Source organism: Mirounga leonina, unplaced genomic scaffold (assembly GCF_011800145.1).
Source record: "Mirounga leonina isolate KUSES-001 unplaced genomic scaffold, KU_Mleo_1.0 Mir_114, whole genome shotgun sequence".
NCBI classification, from domain to species: domain Eukaryota; kingdom Metazoa; phylum Chordata; class Mammalia; order Carnivora; family Phocidae; genus Mirounga; species Mirounga leonina.
In genome coordinates, this window is record NW_023270265.1 from 6931548 (window position 1) to 6950404 (window position 18857).

Below are 18857 nucleotides of genomic sequence, written 5' to 3' on the forward strand. Positions count from 1 at the left end.
TGAACCACTGAGCAGTGGGTGGACTCCTCTGTCTCCAGCTTTCTCTCTCTCTCTCTCCATCTCTGCCTTTGCCATTGTGGCCTCTCTGGGGAGGCCTGGGGACTCTGGGGGCTTTCTGGAGCTGAGGGGGCTTCCTCCACTTAGCTTCATGCTCCAGGAGGAAGTCACATTCATGTTAGAGTTCCCGAGGCCCACGGCTCTTCAGGAAGTGAGCCTGGTGGCCGTGACATCTGTGGACCCTGCCCTCTGAGCCACGAGCTGGCAGCCAGAGCCCTAGTTCCTGGCTTGGGCTCTGATACTGGCTCCCTGTGCCACTGTGGGTAACTCCTGTCCCCCTCTGAGCCTCAGTTTCCTCGTCTTGGAGAGGGGTGGCGCTTACACCTGCCCTTCTTTCCCAGGAAGGCAAGGGAAGAATGGAATTGGGGTTCGTAGCGTGAAGAACTCGAAAGCATGGGGCTTGGGGTGGGGGGCACGTTGTGCACTTACTTACACCACACACGCGGTGAGGGCCTCATGGGAAGACCCCTACACATGTGGGTGCACACACACACACGCACACAGAGCCACGTAGGTAGCTAAGTCCTGACCTGGGAATCTGAAGGTGGGGTTGCCGTCCCCACCAGCACCCCCAACTCCCACACACGTGTGTAGAAATGTGGGTGCCCAGGTGTGCTGTTTCATGTTCCATGGCGGACATGCGTACCCAGTGCTGACATGAGTCATCCACAGAGAACACCCAGGAGCACCTCCTGCCCTCAGTCCAGATGGGCTTCCCCGTGGGCCGGGCAGCTGTGGCCGAAGTTCCTCCCTCCAGCGCAGGGCTGGCTGGGACGGAGGCTACCACAGCTCACAAAGGAGCCCAGAGCCTGCTGGGAGCCACTGGGGCCAGCAGGTCGGTGCTGGGGCCGGAGGGTGGCTGTCAGGCTGTCAGGCCTGGTGCAACCCCAGTTACTTACACCCACCGTCTTCTGTCTTCACAGGCTGGACAACGTTCATGGCTCTCGGGTAGAACCCAGTGAAACGGGCAGAATGAATTCTATGGACAGGCACATCCAACAGACCAATGACCGACTACAGTGCATCAAGCAGGTGGGTGTGTGGCCCGCGCTTGCGCCTCCTCCCCTGCCCAGCCTGGCCCAGCTGGCGAGGGCAGGGCCGGCAAGGCAGGCCGAGCGGGAGGGGTGCTGGCCCAGCTATGGAGCTGGGCCTCTCGGGTGCTGGGTGGTGGTGGCAGGCCAGGGCTGACTGCCCGGGTCTCTCTGACCACCCCGTGAGAACGTGGCTGCATAGACAGGCCTAACACTGACATCACACACCAGGATCCATATGCCAGCCCTGCCCTGTCCCTCCTCATCTCCTCCCCTCCCCTCCCGTCCCCTCCCCTGCCCTCCCCTCCTCTTCTCTTCCCAGCTGTGTGATGTGGGGCCAGCCTCATGCCCTCTCTGGGCTCTGCTGTGTCAGCTGGGCTGCTGTGAAGATGGAATAAAGTGCTTAGTCCCCTTCCCAGACCTAAGCTCCCCGCCCCTCTGCTTCCGTGGTTCTCTATAAACAAACAGAAAAGGAAGAGTTCTGGGAAATGAGATCATCTTACAGAAAAGGAAACTGAGGCACGGAGAAGAGAAGGGAGTCAGCTGAAGTCACACAGCCCAGCTTCACTTGTGCTGGGGTGGAGGGGGGCGCCTCATCCCTGAGGACGGCAAGCTCCCCCTCCTGCCCAGGCTCACGCCACGTTCAAGAGGCCATCTGCTTGCCAGCATCCTCTCTGGATTGTTCAGAGGTGGGGCATGTTCCAGGTGGGCTCAGAGCAACCCCCCTCCCCACTTTAAGCAGCCTCGTTGAGCCAGGGTTGGCGGGCGCCCCCCAGTGTTGACCAGGAGTGGTGCGCCGCCCTCTGGGCGCAACCTCCTTGCAGCCCTGCATGGCAGGGTCTATGCAGACTCCTGAGTGTTATTGTACTCCCGGAGGGAGCAATATGGTAGAAGGGGCATGGGCTTTGACGTGAGAGAGACTTGAGCCCAAATCCTCATGCCTCCACATGCCCACGTGGTCTCAGGCTTTGTTTCTCTGAGCCTCAGTTTCCCCACCCATCACAAGGGTCCAGGCTGTCACAGGGTGGCAGGGGCTGTTGTCCTCAGTGCCTCAGCAGCAGGGAGGCAAGCGCTGGGGTGAGGCCCCTGGGTCACTAGCATGGGCCGCTGGCCTCAGGACCCTTGGGGGGCAGAGCCCCCAGCCCTCCCCACCCCCCGGCAGCCTGCCCTCCCTGAGCGCTAGGGCCCAGTGGAGCTGAGGCCGGTCCTCAGGAACGAGGGCGTGTGTCCTCTCATAAATATCAAGTGGAGCTCTCTCGGAAGCCTGGGCAGGGTCTGAGGAGAGGAAATTGAAGAAGACTTGTTACAGATTGAACCCAGCCCCAACAGCTCCCCCAAAACGCCAATTACACCTCTGCTCACGGGCACAGAATAGAAGCCAGACGGTGCCCTCCCTCCAGCCCTGCACTCGCCTCCTCCCTGGGGCTCTGCAGGCCCTCTCCCAGCTCAGCCTGTGGCCCAGCTTCTCCCAGCCCTGAGGGATCTGCTGTCAGTGGTCCCCACCCCCAACAGCACAGTCTTGCCACCCGGCAGGAGCCCCTCCTAGTGACAGGCATGCGGCTCCTCCTGAGACCTGCTCACGACCTGACCTTTCTCCCATGGGTGGCTCTGCATGCCCAGAAATCAGGGTGCCCTTTACCCCCTCAGAGCATGGCCCCCAGGGCTCAGATTGACCAGTCAGCCAGTCCAAGCCCCCGTTCCACCACTTGCTAGCTACCTGACCCTGATTAAGCCGCCACTTCACCCCACTCGGTCTGTAGAATAGCATCATAAGGGACGCCCAGCCGGTGTGTGCAGGGCAGCTGGAAGGCCAGGGATCTCCTCAGCTGCCCTCCCCGCCAGCCTGCCGTCCCATGCATGTGCATGCACACACACATGCACACACACACCTACACGCCCAGAGCTCTGCGCTAGGGCCAGACCCAGATGCATTTGTGAGAGTGAGCAGGCTGTCCAGATGCCCCCCTGGACCATCCAGAGCTCCTGACACCCCCCACATCCCCCTCCACACCTCCGGTCAGACACAGCTCAGTACTTGACGTCTCTCTGCTCCACGACTGCCCCAGAGGGCGGCGCGTCTGGCTGAAGACTGCTGATTCTCAGACGTCCTCTCTCCTAATCAGAAGAGAAAGGCGAGCAGGTCTGCATGCTCTGAGGATGACAGATGCATTGGCTGGGCCTCATCGGGGCTTTGCAGCCTCGGACTCCCAGTTCTGCCTCACTTCTAAGCATAGCTACCCCCACACACACACCCACCCCACCCTGGTTCTAGCCATTGCTCACACTGGCCATCCCCCAAGCACCCTGCTACCTCTCTTCCCTCCAGGCCTCTGGCTCACCTGCCTTTCCCCCATCTCAGCCCCAAGTGCTGGGAGAACCAGTGCCCTCTCTACAATGGGCCCCACTCAGAGGTCACACACATATCTGGGCTGCACGTTCAAAGCCACACAAATTGGCTAATTCCTGCACAGCAGCCTCCCCCAGCCCCACGGGCCCTTCTGAGCACCTGTACCCCCCATCTCTGAGCCCCACTGCTTCCTGGGCACCCAGCTGCCTCACCCACCCTGCTCTTTCTCCCTTGAGCCATCGGCCCTGTGGGGCACATATCAGGCCTCCCCCCAGACTGAGTTCCTTGGGGGCAGAGGATGTGCTATATTCATCTCAAAGTCAGCAGAGCCTAGCGCAGCCCCAGGCCAGGGCCCACATAAGTAGAGGGGGAGCAGGGGAGGGGTGAACTGATCGATGGCTAGCAAAGGGAATGAGCAGAAGGGTGGATGGATGGACATAGGGATGCGCAGTTAGGCAGGTAGATACAGATGATGGATGGACACATGGATGGATGAATGGATGGACAGGAGGTTGGATAACTTTTGGATGGATAGACAGGTAGGTAGATGAATGGATGGATGGGAAATGAATAAATTAGTGAATGGTCGAATGGGTAGATGGACAAGGGAATGGATGGATGGATGGATGGATGGACTGATTCATTGGATGGACAGGTTGTTTTGTTCATAGATGGACTAATAAGAAGATGCAGTCATCACTTGCTCTGGGTAGCCAATCCAACAGGTCTAGGCTTTGGTGTCCCCTAATCCTGCCCCAACAGACTCAGTGGCCAGTGGATATAACCCAGATCTTCCTAGGAATTGTGGAGACAGGCAGACTGTCTGGTGGGAGTTCAGGCATTAGTATCCAGTAACGGCCACACCCAGGGAAGCTTTTGCCTATGATTCAGATCTGTGCTCCCATCCCCAGACCATCCAAGCCTGGCCAAGCTCCCCCATCCAGCCCTGGCCACTCCACATGCCACGAGGGACCTGTTCTGAAGTGGCCAGGTTGCCAGCCTACACCACAGATGGACCATCCTTTGGACAGTTAATGGCTCACCACCCGTTTCGGTGCGGGCCTGGCCGTGAGTTCCAGAGGTGAACAGGGCACTATTTCTACCCTCCAGAAGCTCCTAGGAGAGAAGAAACTATACAGAGGTCAGAGCAGTCGCAGTCTTTACCTGGCACCGACTCTCACATGGGGACGGCATGATTTAAATTGTTCCTAAGCTGTGTGGCAGCCCTGCAGGCTGTCAGCACCCCATTTTATCAGTGAGGGGCCTGAAGCTCAGGAACACGCCCAGAACCGTGGGGCTCAGTGGCTGAGATGGGGTTTGATCCAGGTCACCCGCTTCTGTGCAGCCCAGGGACCTCATAGTCGAAACAGGAAACAACAGCACAGAGAGGGGTGGGGGCTTGGCCAAGGCCACAGAGCCGCCGAGCAGCAACCACTGAACGGGACACCTGTGTTCTTTCTACCAATGAGTCACGCCCAGTGGTGACCACCCAGAGCCCAAGCTGAAGGCCACATGAGCTGGCTTGCGTAAGGGTGGAGAAGCGTGGAGGTGGGCTGAGCATCATATGGAAGGCTGCGTGCTCGGGGACCAGAACAAAACTGGGACCCCGAGACGGGCCTCAGAGGCCACTTGTGAGCCCGGAGCCCCAAAGGGGTTGCCAAGGGTGAGGGTGCTATGGGCAGGCAGCTCTGAGAGCAGCATGTGGTGGCTGCTGACCCTGCTAATTGGGTGTGACATCACGTAAATAAACGAAATAACTCAGTTAGCCGAGAGAGGCCGCCGGACAGGGAATTAGCCGATTTGCATGGCTTTCCACGTGCAGCCCGGATGGCCCCCCTCCGGCCTCGGAAGGGGCCCATGTTAGAGAGTGAGCACTGGAGGCAGAGGTAAGGACCCCCTGCTGCCCTCTAAAAGGGCCCTGTCCTCCATGTGGAGGCTCCTCCCATCTCCTACGCATCAAGTGCAGGGAGCTCTGCCTTTGCAGAAAGAGCCTATGTGAGCCAGGGCCGAGTGCAGCTGTGCTTCCAGGGGAGCCTCCGGGAGCCAGAGTCAGGGCCAAGGGCAGCCCCACGTGGGAGCACCCCACGTGCCAGGCGCCCTGCCAGGGGCTGCAGGAGCCTCATCTTGTCTCCCCGGCCCCGTGACAGAGGGCTGTACCGCTGCTCGCTTGCCCTCCTTCTCGCCTTCACCACTTCCTCCCGTAGAGGCACCATATTCTAATTCATTTCACTGTCTTCCATCCATTTTTAAATCTTTCTTGCACGACCCACGTTGTAAGAATAGTCATGAAACCCTACACAAAAGAAATAAAAAGTCCCACCACCAAGGCATGAGCGGTCATCCCCCTTTTATAGATGGGACAACTGAGGTTTGGGAAGGTGAGGGACTGCCCTGGGTTAGCAGCTAGCAGGAGGCAAAGGCAGAGGGAGCCCCCGGGGTCCTGCCCCACAGGGGCTCAGTGCCACTGTACATTCCATTCCTTCCTAATTCCGGAACCTGGCGGCTACTAAGACCCCTCCCCGCCTTGGCTCCAAGGCAGACTTGCGCTGCAGTTTGGAATAGAGTGCCCGCCCCAGGGGAAGCTACTATTCCTTTCTCTCCCAGCACCAAAGCAACAGGGGCCTTAGAAGGTCCCACCAGCCCCTTTGCAGCTGGCTTACGACCCTTGCAGACACACCCTAGGTGTCCCGCTGGAGGACCCACGCTCGTGACACCCATTGCTGAAATTCCTGCTCTGCCCCTAAGCAGCTGTGTGACCCTCGGGGAGTCACTCATCCCCTGGGCTAAGGTCTAACTCATCGGGACCTGGGAAGACCTGGGCAGGTGTTAGAGAAGGAAGCCACCCCCGCCCACCCTGGTAGCCCTGTGGCCTGGGTCTGAAGCAGGATCTAGAAGCCTTGGCCCCAGGATTCAGTGTCTGCTGACTCAGATCCCCTGACTGGAAGGGGCTTGAGCTCAGGCGTGGACCCCTCCCGACAATGCCAACAGCCCCCAAGCCTAGCCAGACCGGGCCTGCGAAATCTGATTTTGGGGAGCTAAGCCACATATGCCAGACCCTGGAGTGAGAATATCCTGGGCACAGCATGCTTATAGTTCAACTCCCAAGCTGGGTTTGGCCCGGAGACCTCTTTCTAACCCACCTGACCCCTGCCCTATTTGGCCATGGCTGAGTTTTCTCTGAAGCCAGAGCTCGTGGGCTTCCAGACCTGGGCTGTGTTGGTGGTGGTGGTTAGTGGGAGAGGCCTTCATCAAAAAGGAATCTCCAGGGCTAGCCTGCCCTGGCTTGGGGAGAGCCAGCCCCCAAGGATGGAGGCCATAGGCCACCCTCCTGAACTCTGCAGAGTTTACCTGCCCCCACAGCCAGCATCCAGAAAACACTTTAATATTATTGTCTTTCTCTAGACCTTGGTTTTCCTGTCTTTGCAATGGGGCTACTAATCCCCATCCTGCAGGGATTGGGTGGGAGGGATGCACAGGGAAAAATGAATGACAGGTTGTTTGAGAAGCCTCCTTAATCCTATCCCCCCTTTCTTCGAGTTTCATCCCCAGTGAGGCCTGGGGTCTTCGCCGCCCCAGACCCACATGCTACCCTGCTGGCCTTGTTGCTGGAGCTTCACACTGCCTCCTTCCCTCTCCCACAGCACTTACAGAACCCTGCCAACTTCCACAATGCCGCCACGGAGCTGCTGGACTGGTGTGGAGACCCTCGAGCCTTCCAGCGGCCCTTCGAGCAGAGCCTGATGGGCTGTTTGACGGTGAGTCTTCATGCCCCCCCCACCTGCACTGGAGCCCGGGAGGATGCCCCAGGGGCTCGTGTGCCTGTCCAGGGGTCAGAGAGGCCCCAGACAACAGAGGATGAGAGATAGAAAGACACCAGTGCTGGAGGGGACAACCCTTCTCCTTGTGCCGCCCCCCAACATACACCTTCAGGGAAACCGGTCTGATGGGAAGACAGCCCTCAGGATGAGGTGGGCTCCCCACACTCTATGGGAAAGCACGGGGCCTGCCTGGGGGGGAGTTCCACGTCTGATGAGGGTAAATGTTCCACCCTAAGCAAAACAGAGTCATGGAGCGTTTTTAGCCATTCTTTTATCCAGTCGTTCATTCATCCAGTTGGGCAAACATCTAGTGAGCTTTTTACAGTCATCCATCCTTCTGTCCATTCATAGAAGCATCTCTTGAGCTCCTCTTATAGCCATCCATCTATCTAAATAAACGCTGATTGAGCCCTCATTTGTCACATCTGATCCCCTCAGCTCAGTCCTAGGAAACCACAGAATAAGACTTGGCCAAGCCCGAGTCCCTCTTTAGTGGGGGAGCCCTGATGTGGAGAGAGTGGCCCAAGAGCTGTGTGCAAGGGGAAAGCAGCAGCGAGCAGGGATGCGCTGATGGCCCAGGAGGTGGGGAGGCTGGCGGGAAGACCCGAGGGAAGGAGCCCCAGACACCTCCACCGGGGTTCCCCCCAGCAGCTGGGCAGAGTAAGCACGCTCTAGGCGCTTGGAACAGCATGTGCAAAGGCCCAGATGGACAATAGAGCCCAGAGAGCCGAAGTTCACTCAGCTCGGTGAGGGCCTGGGATGCGGGCTGGGCAAGGGCCAGGGCCAGAGCTTGTGACATCATCTGCCAAGCCTCGGAGCTTGCCGGCCGACCGCCGCGCAGAAGGAGCTCGCGGCTTGTGAATGACCCCAGCCACGTGAGCTTGAGGGAGACTTGGTGGCCAGCGAGGACAGCTGCTCAGAAGGCCCTGAGTCAGCTTGGAAGAGGACATGGGTAAACAGATTGCTGCAGAGCCCAGCTAGCCCAAGGCTGGGGAGGAGGGGCCCAGGTGGATGCCTGGCTGGGAAGGAACAATAGGTAAAGTGCGGGGGCGCCATGTTCTCTGAGAAGCTCCAGATAGGAGGGAGGCGAAAGGCCCAGCGTGGCCCTGGCCTGGAGCAAGAGGATTGACAAGATCGTGGGCCATCCTTACAGAGCACCCCTTCTGTGCCTGCCACTGAGCTGGGCCGGCACACACCTTCTCACTGACTCCTCACACTCCATGAGGCTGGCCCTGCCATCATCCCCATTTTAAAGAGGAGAAAACTGAGGCTTGCTGGGAGGGCTTCCCAAGGCCACATAGCCAAGACCCCACTGCCTCTAGAGGAAATGCTCCTGGCCCGTAGGGATGTTGGCCAGGGGTGCAGCCGAGACCCTCAGGGCTACCCCATTTGTTTGAGGCCAATGCCGTCTGGCTCCCTTGGAACCACCAGGCCAAATCAAGTGCTGCCTGCACTGCCCCACCCTCCTCCTCCTCCAGCCCGCTGGGCTCCCCTCCCTCTACCGGCTCCCGTAATCCTCTTTGCAGGGATCCTGGTTCAGGCTAAGCCCCCTGGGCAAGGACAGATGTTCCCAGAGCCCCCCCCAGCTTCCATCCTAGCTGCCGGCAGCCATAAGTCAAGTAGGAGGTGGGGACCACCACGAGGTGTGGCCAGACTGGCCGCCACAGTCCCCCAGCACCCTGCCCGAGCCTGGCCCTGCCCGGGAGGTGGGGATTCAGAGCTGAATCAGACGATGGCCCTGGGCAGGCTGGATGGGCATGATGGGGGCACGAGCTGACCAGTGACTGTGCCTGCTCCAGCCCTGTCACTCATTTATTCAGTTGACAAACCTTCACTGAGGCCCTGTGCTCACCAGAGGCAGAGCAACAAGCACAGTGGACCTCTCTCAACAGTGTACGTTCCAGTGGGGGATGGGGGAGGCGGACCCTAAACACTAAAGGAGTAAATAAGGACATAGGCCAGTGCCCCGTGGCGGGGGGGTGCTGCTCAGGAGAAGCCGCCTGAGGGGGTAACCCCCAGCTGAGACCAGAATGGCAAGAAGTCAGCCAGGAGAGGGGAGGGTGCTCCAGGCAGAGTGAACTGCTAGTGCAAAGGCCCTGAGGCTTGATTTGTTCAAGGAACAGAAAGACGGCTCAGGGGGCACCTGGGTGGCTCAGTCAGTGAAGCGTCCTTGGCTCAGGTCCTGATCTCATGGCTCGTAAGATTGAGCCCCTACGTTGGGTTCTGGGCTCAGAGGGAGTCTGCTTGGATATTCTCTCTCTCTCTGCCCCTTCCCCTACTCCTGCATACTCTCTCGCGCTCTCTCTCTCAAATAAATAAATCTTGAAAGAGCGAGAGAGAGAAAGAAAGAAGGAAAGAAAAAAGAGAAGAAGGAAGGGAGGAAGGAAGGAAGGGAGGGAGGGAGGGAGGGAGGGAGGGAGGGAGGGAGGAAGGAAGGGAGGAAGGAAGGAAGGAAAAGTCTCAGATGGCTGGAGCACAGGAGAGGGAAAGGATCCAAGATGAGGTTAAAGAAGGAAGCAGAATCAAGGCAACGCAGGACCTGCAGGCTGAGGGGAGAGGAGCTTAGATATTATCTGAAGGGTGATGGGGAGGCCTTGAAGGATCTTAAGCAGGTGAGCGATAGGCTATGATTTACGTGAGGACAGGAGCTCTGAAGGGGAGCATCCTAGTAGGATAGGCTAGAGGGATTTTGGAGGTCTTCCTGAAGGGAGCCCAGGGAGGAGCCTGTAGGATCTGACTAGACAGCAGGGAGGCCGTGGCTTCTGGGGCAGGGACAACGGTGTGGACAAAGGCTCAGTGCCGGCTCTTCTGGGTCTCTCCTCATCGCAAGCCAGCTTAAGGCACAAACTTGCTTGAATGGTGGGCTTCGACCCCCACCTTTCTGGCCTGCTGCTTAGCCAGAAACGGGCCTTTGGTTCACCTGCCACAGTGGCAGAGATGTTGAGTTTGACTGTCCCTTGGAGCTCAGTAGAACCAGCAGCAGGGAAGTGCAGAGAATGGGGAGATCATAGCAGACCCCCTTGGTACCCGAGGCACTTTCCTGGGCCCCGTCTCCTTGCATCCTTATGAAGACCTTGCAGGCCAGGCAGGGAAGGGATCGTCACTTCTGCTTTACGAACAAGACAACAGAAAGGGGGAGCAGCTCGCTACAGTCCCAGGCTGGTACTCCTGAGCCCCCAAGGCCCTGCGGCTGGTCCTCTGTCCCCCTGCACATCCTCAGCCCCAGCCATGTCCCGTGGGAAGGGAGGGGATGCAGGAGGTCAGAGATCCCCAGGGGCCTAAGCAGGGCAAAGCTGCTGAGCTCCCCGCCAACACTCCCCATGCAGGTGGCAGGTTGAAGTGCTCCCGGTTACAGCAGTCCCCTGGGCGACCCCTGGGAATGAACTCCTCTGGACCCGGCTTACTTGGAGGATAGAAATTAAAAGCCACTTAGCCTCAAGCAGGCCCATTTTCGTTGTACTGCGCCTGGGCCCTGGGGTAAAGAATGGCTGGCAGTGCCCCTGCCCCACACTCCCCTTCAGGCCCTCTGACTCCCATGATGCAGAAGTGTGGGAGCCCTGGGGCCCCTCCCAAGGGGTGAGGGTGTGAGCCCTCGTCACCACTTGCTCCTCAGACCAGGTTTTTCCTGACCGTGCTGGCGGCTCACTTCCCAGCCCCTCCCCTAGCAGCAAGGCTGAGCCCCCTGGCTGAGGATCCCCCTCAAAATCAGGCCTCTCTGGACTCATTCCTTCCTCCCCTAAGGTGGAGTATGGTTGATACGCTCTAGGCACAGAAAGGAGAAGGCCAGAGAATGGGAGAAGGGAGATAGGAAGGAGAGGAGGTGGCAGAGGGAAACAGAGGCCAGCTAGCCTAACAGCAGGGCCCCCCCATCTCTCCAGGGAGAACTTTCCCACAGCGGCAGAGAATTCACTGCTGAAGCTGTCAGGGTGTGTTCACAAAGCTGTGTGCCTGGTCCTGAGCTCTCATCCTTGCAAGGAGAGGGCATGTCATAGATGGGGAAACTGAGGCTCAGAGAGGTTAAGTAACTTGCCTTAGGTTGCACAGTACGGGGGGGGGGCAGAATTGGAGTGCAGGTCGGCATGCCTCCGCTTCCCCTAACTCCCTCAGAGGATGTCAAAGTCCAGCCCCATGCCTGGAACCGAAATCCCTTCTCTAGCATCCCCCAGACAGCTTGTCCTGCTTTGTAGCCAGGAGGCTCACCGCTTTTCAAGGCAAGACACCCCCTTGATGGGGCTAACTGGCCGCCTGACCTTGAGCACACGGCCTCTGTCATCTCTGGGCTTCAGTTTCCCTCTCTGGCACGAGGGGCTGGACTCCCTGACCTGTAGGTCCGTCCCCCTGGGCCCCGGAGGGCTAGGTCTCTGAGTGCCAGGAGCCGGCTGGGCCCGGGCAGCCAGCAGAGGGCAGCAGCGGGGCTGCCGCTCCCCGCAGGCCTTTGTAGAGGAGGGGTCTTCCCGGCCCACCCACACACAGGACCCTCACTGGGGGTGCCATGCCCACAGAGAGGGGAGCAGCCCTCTGAAACACAACCAGCTACTCAGCTAAGTCCACCCTCCCCACCACTGTCAGGCAGACCCATCTCACAGGACTTTCCAGGGGGTCCTCATGTACCTAAGGCCTCAAGGGCCTCGGGGTCCAGCTTAGCCACACTGCGCTGTGCTGACCTTCAGCAAGGCCCTGCCCTCTCTGGGCTTGGTGAAAGCTGGCTGTTGCCAGTGTCCCTTCTGAACACTAAGGCTCAGGGGATTTGGTGACAAGCAGACATTCCCAGGCCTGCAGGACAGCCCTTATACCAGCACCAGGCCCCTGTTGCTCAATTTAGCTGGTTTTTTTGTTGTGTGTGTGTTTTTAAACCAGAGCAACAGGATTAGCCAGTATTGGCCAAACAGAGGGACCTTTGCCTTCCTGCCCTCAACACAGGGCCTGAGGCTTCTCCGGGCAGTTGGGAGTAAGGCCTTAACCCTTTGTGGGCTGAAAAAGAGATCCTCTCATGGAAAGAGCCCAGATGTTGCAGCCTGACTGCCTGGGATCGCATCCAGGCTCTATCATGGACAAGACTCATAACCTTTGTCTCATATCCATACTCAGTTTCCTCCTCTGTAAAACAGATAATAATATCACCTCGTGGAGCTGTTGTGAGAATTCGGCACTTCACTGCTTACAAAGCTTTCACTTAGCCCTCCTACCGGGCAGCCAGCATTCTCATTATGCTATTTGCCTCCATCAACATTTCCCACCAACAGCAGCCTCACTGATGCACTAGTCCAAACAAATTGTCTGTGCTCACTCACATCCACCTCAAGACTCTGCCAAAGAAAAGGCCACGATAGTCAACATCTAAGCTGAAGTGACTCTTCTGGGCCTACTGTGTTGAGTCCCAGCTCTGCCTGATCTTGGGGACCTGCCTTAGCCTGCCCGTTTCACCTGCCTCACCTGCTAAATGGAGGTGCTGGTCTCCAGACCTGAAATGTTCAACAGGCCACAGAGAGCTAGTGGCCTTGGTTTTTCTGCTTGGACAGTGAAAAAAACAGTGAGAATGCCCTGCCCTGAGGTGGCCCAGAGCCTCTGGATCAGGGTGTGTGTGTAGGGACAGGGGGTACCATAAGAACCACGGTTAGGGGCAAATAGAGCCCATGGAAAAGAGGCCTGGAGGAACAGAGGAGCTCTGCATCAGGGGCTCCTGTTGGCAGCAGAGAAGCTGAGCAAACATTCAAACCCGAGAGGTTCTTTTTCCTCCCTGCCCTGGGAGTTCCCAGGAGGTGGGGGTGGGGGGGAGGAACGACACCCCATTCCAAAAGGTGGTGGTGGCCCTGGGAAGAGGGCGTCCACTGGCTCCTCCCTGGTTCATCAGGCTCACTCTGTCCAGGCCTTAAATGTTCATACTTTTTAAATGACAGGGTTGGCCTAGATTAGCGCTTTCCCCACCCTTTTTAGCCTTAGAGCCCTTGTAACGAACCCTTAAATACAAAGCAGATAACGGGGAACCTACTCTGATGGTCGCAGGGGCTGGGCCAAACCCCATGGCAGCCTGAGGCTCTCTGAGGGCCTCCGAGCGCCTCTGGAACAGGTGGTGTCTAGGGGCCTGCTGACGGAGTCTTCCCTCTCTCAAAAGAGCGAGCTGCCACATCTGGGAGCACTCCTTTCCCACTCAGCTGTAGCCGCTCCCGCTGCTTCCTGCGCCGACTCCGTTTCCCAAGGTCCTTCCTCCTTCATAAGGAAACCTAATTTTGCTGCTGTCCCTGAGGGAGGCGGGCAGGAGGGAGCAGGTCTGGCCGTGGCAGGACAGCTGGGAGTGGGCGAGGAAGGAGTGGAGCCTGATGGGTGTGAGCCTGTGGAGCCATTTGGGGGGCCCCCAAGAGCACCCTGCCCCACACTGCCCCAGGGACTGACAGCCCTCCCAGTCCCTCTCCTCTCCCCCTTCTGGCCCACACTTCAGAGGTTCTCAAGGAGAAGGGAGGGGCCTCGGGGCTCCAGACACACAGCTGCTAGCAAGCTTCCCTCGACACTCTGATGGAAGCCTCCTGTGTGCCGAGCAGGTGCTCAGCGCTGGAGACAGACCCCAGGCTGAGCGTGAGGGCCCTGCGGTCTCTGGGCCCAGGTCTGAGAAGCTGCAGGGTGCCTGGCGCAGAGCTGAGCACTGAGGAGCGTAGGCATGTCCATCTGGAAAAGCCTTAGCAGTCCGTCCGGCAGCTCCAAGCTGCAGCTCCGTGGAGCAGTGTGTCCTAAATCCGTGCTTCCCCTTAGGCACAGGTTTTGACTTAGGAGGGACCAGTGCCGCTGGGTGGGCACCATGCCTGGAATGGTGAGGGCAGCAAGCACCCACGAAGGTGGGTGCAGGAGCTCGGGGTGGGGATGGAGAGAGGTGCTAGGTGTGGGAGACTTCCCGGGGCCGGGACTTAGAAGGGAGTTTGGGGAGCTGCCTGGGGTGGCGGGGGGGGAATAGAGGCCTGGCCTGTAGCCATCCAAGACACGGTGGTACAGCACCTTCTGGAATGTGGCCACATCGAGTCCTTGAAAGCCGCAGGGCCTGGGCTTCGGGGTTAGGCCCACCAGTGGACAAGCAACCCCTGAGGGCAGGCACCAGGCTCCCAGGGCCTGGCATGGAGGAGGGACTTGTCAGTGTTTATGGAGTGACTGAGCAAGGCACAGTTTGCCTGATCTTGGGGACCTGCCTTAGCCTGCCCGCCTCACCTGCCTCGCCTGCTAGATGGACACATCCGTCACTCTGGGCTCGGAGGCCTGGTGCTGGCCGTGACTCACCCTGCCCTTCCTTTCTCTCTTGCTGGCAGGTGGTCAGTCGGGTGGCAGCTCAGCAAGGGTTTGACCTGGACCTCGGTTACAGACTGCTGGCAGTGTGTGCTGCGAACCGAGACAAGTTCACTCCCAAGTCTGCGGGTAGGTGATGGCTGGGGGTTCCACAGATGTCACGGGGAGGTGGGAGTGTAAGCGGATTCGAACCCAGGGCGGCACGCCACCCCTGCCAGCTGGTGCCTTGGTTCCGCTGGGTGTGGTGTGAGCCTGCAAGGAGCAGCAGCTTGTCCAGCGGACTGTGCAGCCCGCGGCTGAGGCTTGTCCCTCCTCTCAGGCAGTGTTCTCTCCTGCGGGGGGGGCCTCGGGGCCAGCGAGGGGCCCAAGCACACCATCCCCCGACAGGCTAAAGGGAGACATGCATCATCTCATTTCATCTCCATAATGACCCCTTGGCATTAGCCCTGCGATCATCCCCATTTGGCAGATGAGGAAACTGAGGCTCAGAGAAGCTGAAGAGGTTTCTCGGCCACACAGCTGGAAAGTGGCAGAGCTGGGGTTTGAGCCCAGGCCCATACGCCAGAGTGGACATTCCTAACCCTGTGTGCATTCAAAACATCTGCATTTAAAATAAAACACAAAATAAATGCAAATTGGTACATGCAGGGTTCTAAAAGCATCGTATTCTCTGCATAGTATTCTCCGTCGCCACTTTGTCATTGCGTGGGACCTCCTGCCCCCGGGTTCAACCGAGACCACAGATGGGGCCGGCAGCATTCTGTGCATGAGGGCTTTAAGCACACCAAAGATGCAGTTTTACATTTCCCATCATCCCCATTACCTTGCATAAGCTGGGGGCACGGTGTAAGCTCTCACTCCGACAGACCTGGGACAGGCAGGTCCTATCACTTGCTGAGCGTGTGGCCTCGGAGCTTCAGTTTATCCCCTTGGGAAGGCAGGAATGACAATGAGACTTACCCTGCAGGGGTCACTGTCCGTTCTAGATATATGTGCAGTGCCAAGCGCAGTGTCTAGAGGTTGTTAACATATTTTTATGTTCGAGTAATTCATTGAAAAAGAAAAGAAAATCAATTATTGCCTTTGTATAACAATAAAACAGACGTTTTCTCTGAATCCGTCAATCAGTTCTTTGGAGTAGATCTAGAAACAGCCTTCATGAAAATGTTTAAGAGACATCTCACGGTGTATTTCCATAAACCCGCTCAACCTACAATCTCTCGAGCGCGGGTTCGTGCTCCTCCCTGTGTGTGTTTGCAGACCGTGCACGCGGACTGTGGGTGCTTTGCAGAAGGTGTGGGCAGTGGCAGCTATCTCTGAGCTCCTTGCCGTGCCAGCCCACGTTGGGATGGCACTCTCGTATTGAGCTGCTGGCCAGAAAATGGTCTGGGAATCTCATAAGTGGTGTCTATTCCTAATGGAATCTGCAGTTTTAATAATAACTTAAGTCGATACAATTTTGACAAGGTAAAAATTGCTACTTATCCAAGAAACATCTCTGTATCTCTGTTGAGCGCCTGGTCCATGCGGGCACCTGGCCAGGTCTGGGTTCTGATGAAGGATGCGACCGACGTGGTCCCACCTCGGGAAACGTAGAGTCTAGAGCAAGCGGTCAGCAAACGTCCATGAAGAGCCAGAGAGTAAATAGTTTAGGCTTTGCAGGCTATCCAAAAGCAACATAGACAGTATGTAAACAAATGAGTATGGCTCACTCCAATAAAACCTCACTTATGAAATCAGGTGATTGGCTCTGGTTTCCCCAACCCCGGTCTAGAAGAAAAGAAAGACATCAAATAATCATAGGTATATGTGGGTGTGCATGTGTGCGTGGGTGTGTGTAAATTCAAGCTGTGGTAAGTTCCATGAAGGTAAAGTCAGGGATGCTATGAGACCACCCGGGGGTGGGGGAAGGCTTCCCTGAGGCCCAGAGATTGAGAAGGGTTGCATAGGTAAAGAAAAAAAGGAAGAGCTTCTTCCCAGGTAAAGAGAGCAGCCTGAACGAAGGTCCTGAGGTAGAAGGAAGCGTGGCTTTGTGGCAGAACCAAACCAAGGGCCGTAGTTCCAGAGCCCGGAGGCAGGAGTCAACAGCAGTTAGAAAGACACATGGGGCCTGTCTTGAGGGTTGTGGTTTTTGTACTGAGGATGATAAGGACATGGCTAAATTCTCCTTTGGCACAGATAGCTCTGGCTCCAAAGGAAGAACAGATTGCACAGGGGGGAGGGGGCAGTGTAGATGCAGGGAGCGGGTTGGCAGATTGCTGGGGACATCAGGATGGTGGTGGCTGGACCAGGAAGGTTCCGCTTCCTGTGGAATAGAGTGGAGAGAAAGGGATGACTCCAAACGCTATGTAAGAGGCAACACCAAGACAGGGAAAGTGTTGCCGGTGGGGGGTAGGCGGGGAGGAGGAAAACAGGAGAGTGGGTTGTCCCAGAAGACCCAGCTGCTCCCTTGTTGTGGAGGAAAGACTCAGGTCCCTGTGTAGCCCTTCCTCGGGGGTCTCTCGGGCCCCTGCTGGTATGTGCCAGGTGCTCTCTTATACTTTGCTGCAATGCTCAACTCTGTGAGACACCGGGTATTGTCTCCATTTATGGGGGAGGACATTGAAGCTCAGAGAGATTTGTGACTTACCTGTGGTCACACAGCTCATAAATGGGACTTCAACCCATGGCCTCCTGGCTCCAGGCCCAGTCTCTGGCCACTCCATCACAGTTGACTCTGGACCTCAACTTCGGAGGCCACTCCTCCACCTGGGAGAGCCCTTTACTTCACTCAAGTCACTCTAGGATGGCCCTGCCCTCGGCTAAGTGGTACTTCCAGCATCGCTCCTCCTGAAACGAGGGCTTTGTTCTTCCCTCTGTTTGCACTCCCAATTGTGCACAGCTCTTTACAGTTTATCGAGCCCTTTTCCAGGCATTGGATCTGTCAGTTAAGTCACATGATAGACCCTGAGGTGAGGCCTCAGCATACCCGTTCTGCAGCCGAGAATACTGAGGCCAGAGGCCCAGCAATGCCTGTGGCTTTGCTATTGCTTTAATTCCCTTCTTCGGAGTCAAACCGCTGTCGGCACCAACAGCCGTGACTAACCACCTCCTGGAGAAGTCGGGGCCTCAGGGCTCAGGTTCCCAGCAGGGCCCCTGCTGGACCCCTCCTCTGGGAAGGCAGGCCACCAGCCTGAGGGCGAAGGCTTCCGCTGCTGCTTCCATTGTCAGCATAGAGGGTCTGCCAGGCTGCCCATGCGAGGGGTGGAGGCCGCAGGGAGCTGAGCAGCGACCCCGGGTTCCAGAGGCAGCTCCAACACGGCCTCCCGTCTCTGCCACGTTGCCCGCCTCCCAGAGCCGTGGCCTCATCTATAAAGAGGGCCTATATGCCTCCCTCACAGGCTGCCTGTGAGGATCAGTGAGATTCCCTAATCGTGGAAGCGAGGGGACCCGCCAATACCTGAGGCCCAGTGGTGCCAAGGAAATAGTACTCTCCAGCCCTCCTCCTCTGCTCTGCTCTGCCTTCCCCCTGCTCCCCACCCCCTACACACACACACACACACACACACACACACACGCACAGTTCCTCTCTAAGGCTTTTCCTGCTCCAGCAAGGTTGTCTCCCACTGCTCCATTTCCCTGAGGCTCTGTGGGTGGTGCACGACCTGTGGTAACCCCACCTCTGGGTGCAGCTCTGAGCGTCCCTGTGGCCTCAGGTGTGTGTGCGATGGCCACGCTGGCCACAGCCAGGCCTGCCCCAGCCTCTTCAGGCCAGGCCTCTGCAGTTCTAGAACCTGCTCTGTCCATAGAGCTCCTGCAGCCAGCCCACGCTACCTCTTGCCCTCCTCTCCGTCTCTCCCCGGGCTCCCATTGTGTCTGACTGGCTTGTGCAGTTTTCACCCTCCTAATCTCTCCGTCCCCTTTCTCTCTGAGCGTTCTGATGTCCTACGTCTGTCTCTGTCTGTCCTTCCCTTCGCTGCTGCCCCTCAGACTTTCTCCCTGTGTGATGTGCGTGTATGTCTGTGTGTGCATCTGTGTCTGGGGGGCATACGTGTCTGTGTATATGTGTGTGTGTGTGTGTGGTAGTGAGCATACCTGTGTGCTTGTGTGTCTGTAGGGGCTACATGTATGTGTGCGTATGTGTCTGTGTGTGGTGGTGAACATGTGTGTCTGTTGGGGATATGTGTCTGGTGGTGAGCGTGTGTGTGTGTGTTTCTGTTGGGGTTACATATCAGTGTCTGGGGGCATGTATCTGTGCGTGGTGGTAAGCGTGTGTGTGGTGAGTGTGCATGTGTGTGTCTGTGGGTCTATAGGGACACATGTCTGTGTGTGTGTGTGTCTGTTGGAGATATGTATCTG

General features: G+C 57.6%; 1 protein-coding gene across 7 annotated transcripts in view; it reads left to right on the forward strand.

Moving 5' to 3' along the window:
* Positions 1 to 18857, forward strand: part of ZMIZ1 (zinc finger MIZ-type containing 1) — a 234010-nt gene that overhangs the window by 124444 nt on the left and 90709 nt on the right. For all 7 annotated transcript variants that reach the window (XM_035022764.1, XM_035022735.1, XM_035022751.1 and 4 more), the window contains 3 exons: positions 981 to 1089; positions 7077 to 7190; positions 14543 to 14648. In XM_035022764.1, the coding sequence (XP_034878655.1) occupies positions 1030 to 1089; positions 7077 to 7190; positions 14543 to 14648 (280 nt within the window). In that variant the 5' untranslated portion in view covers positions 981 to 1029. The remainder of the gene's footprint in view (positions 1 to 980; positions 1090 to 7076; positions 7191 to 14542; positions 14649 to 18857) is intronic.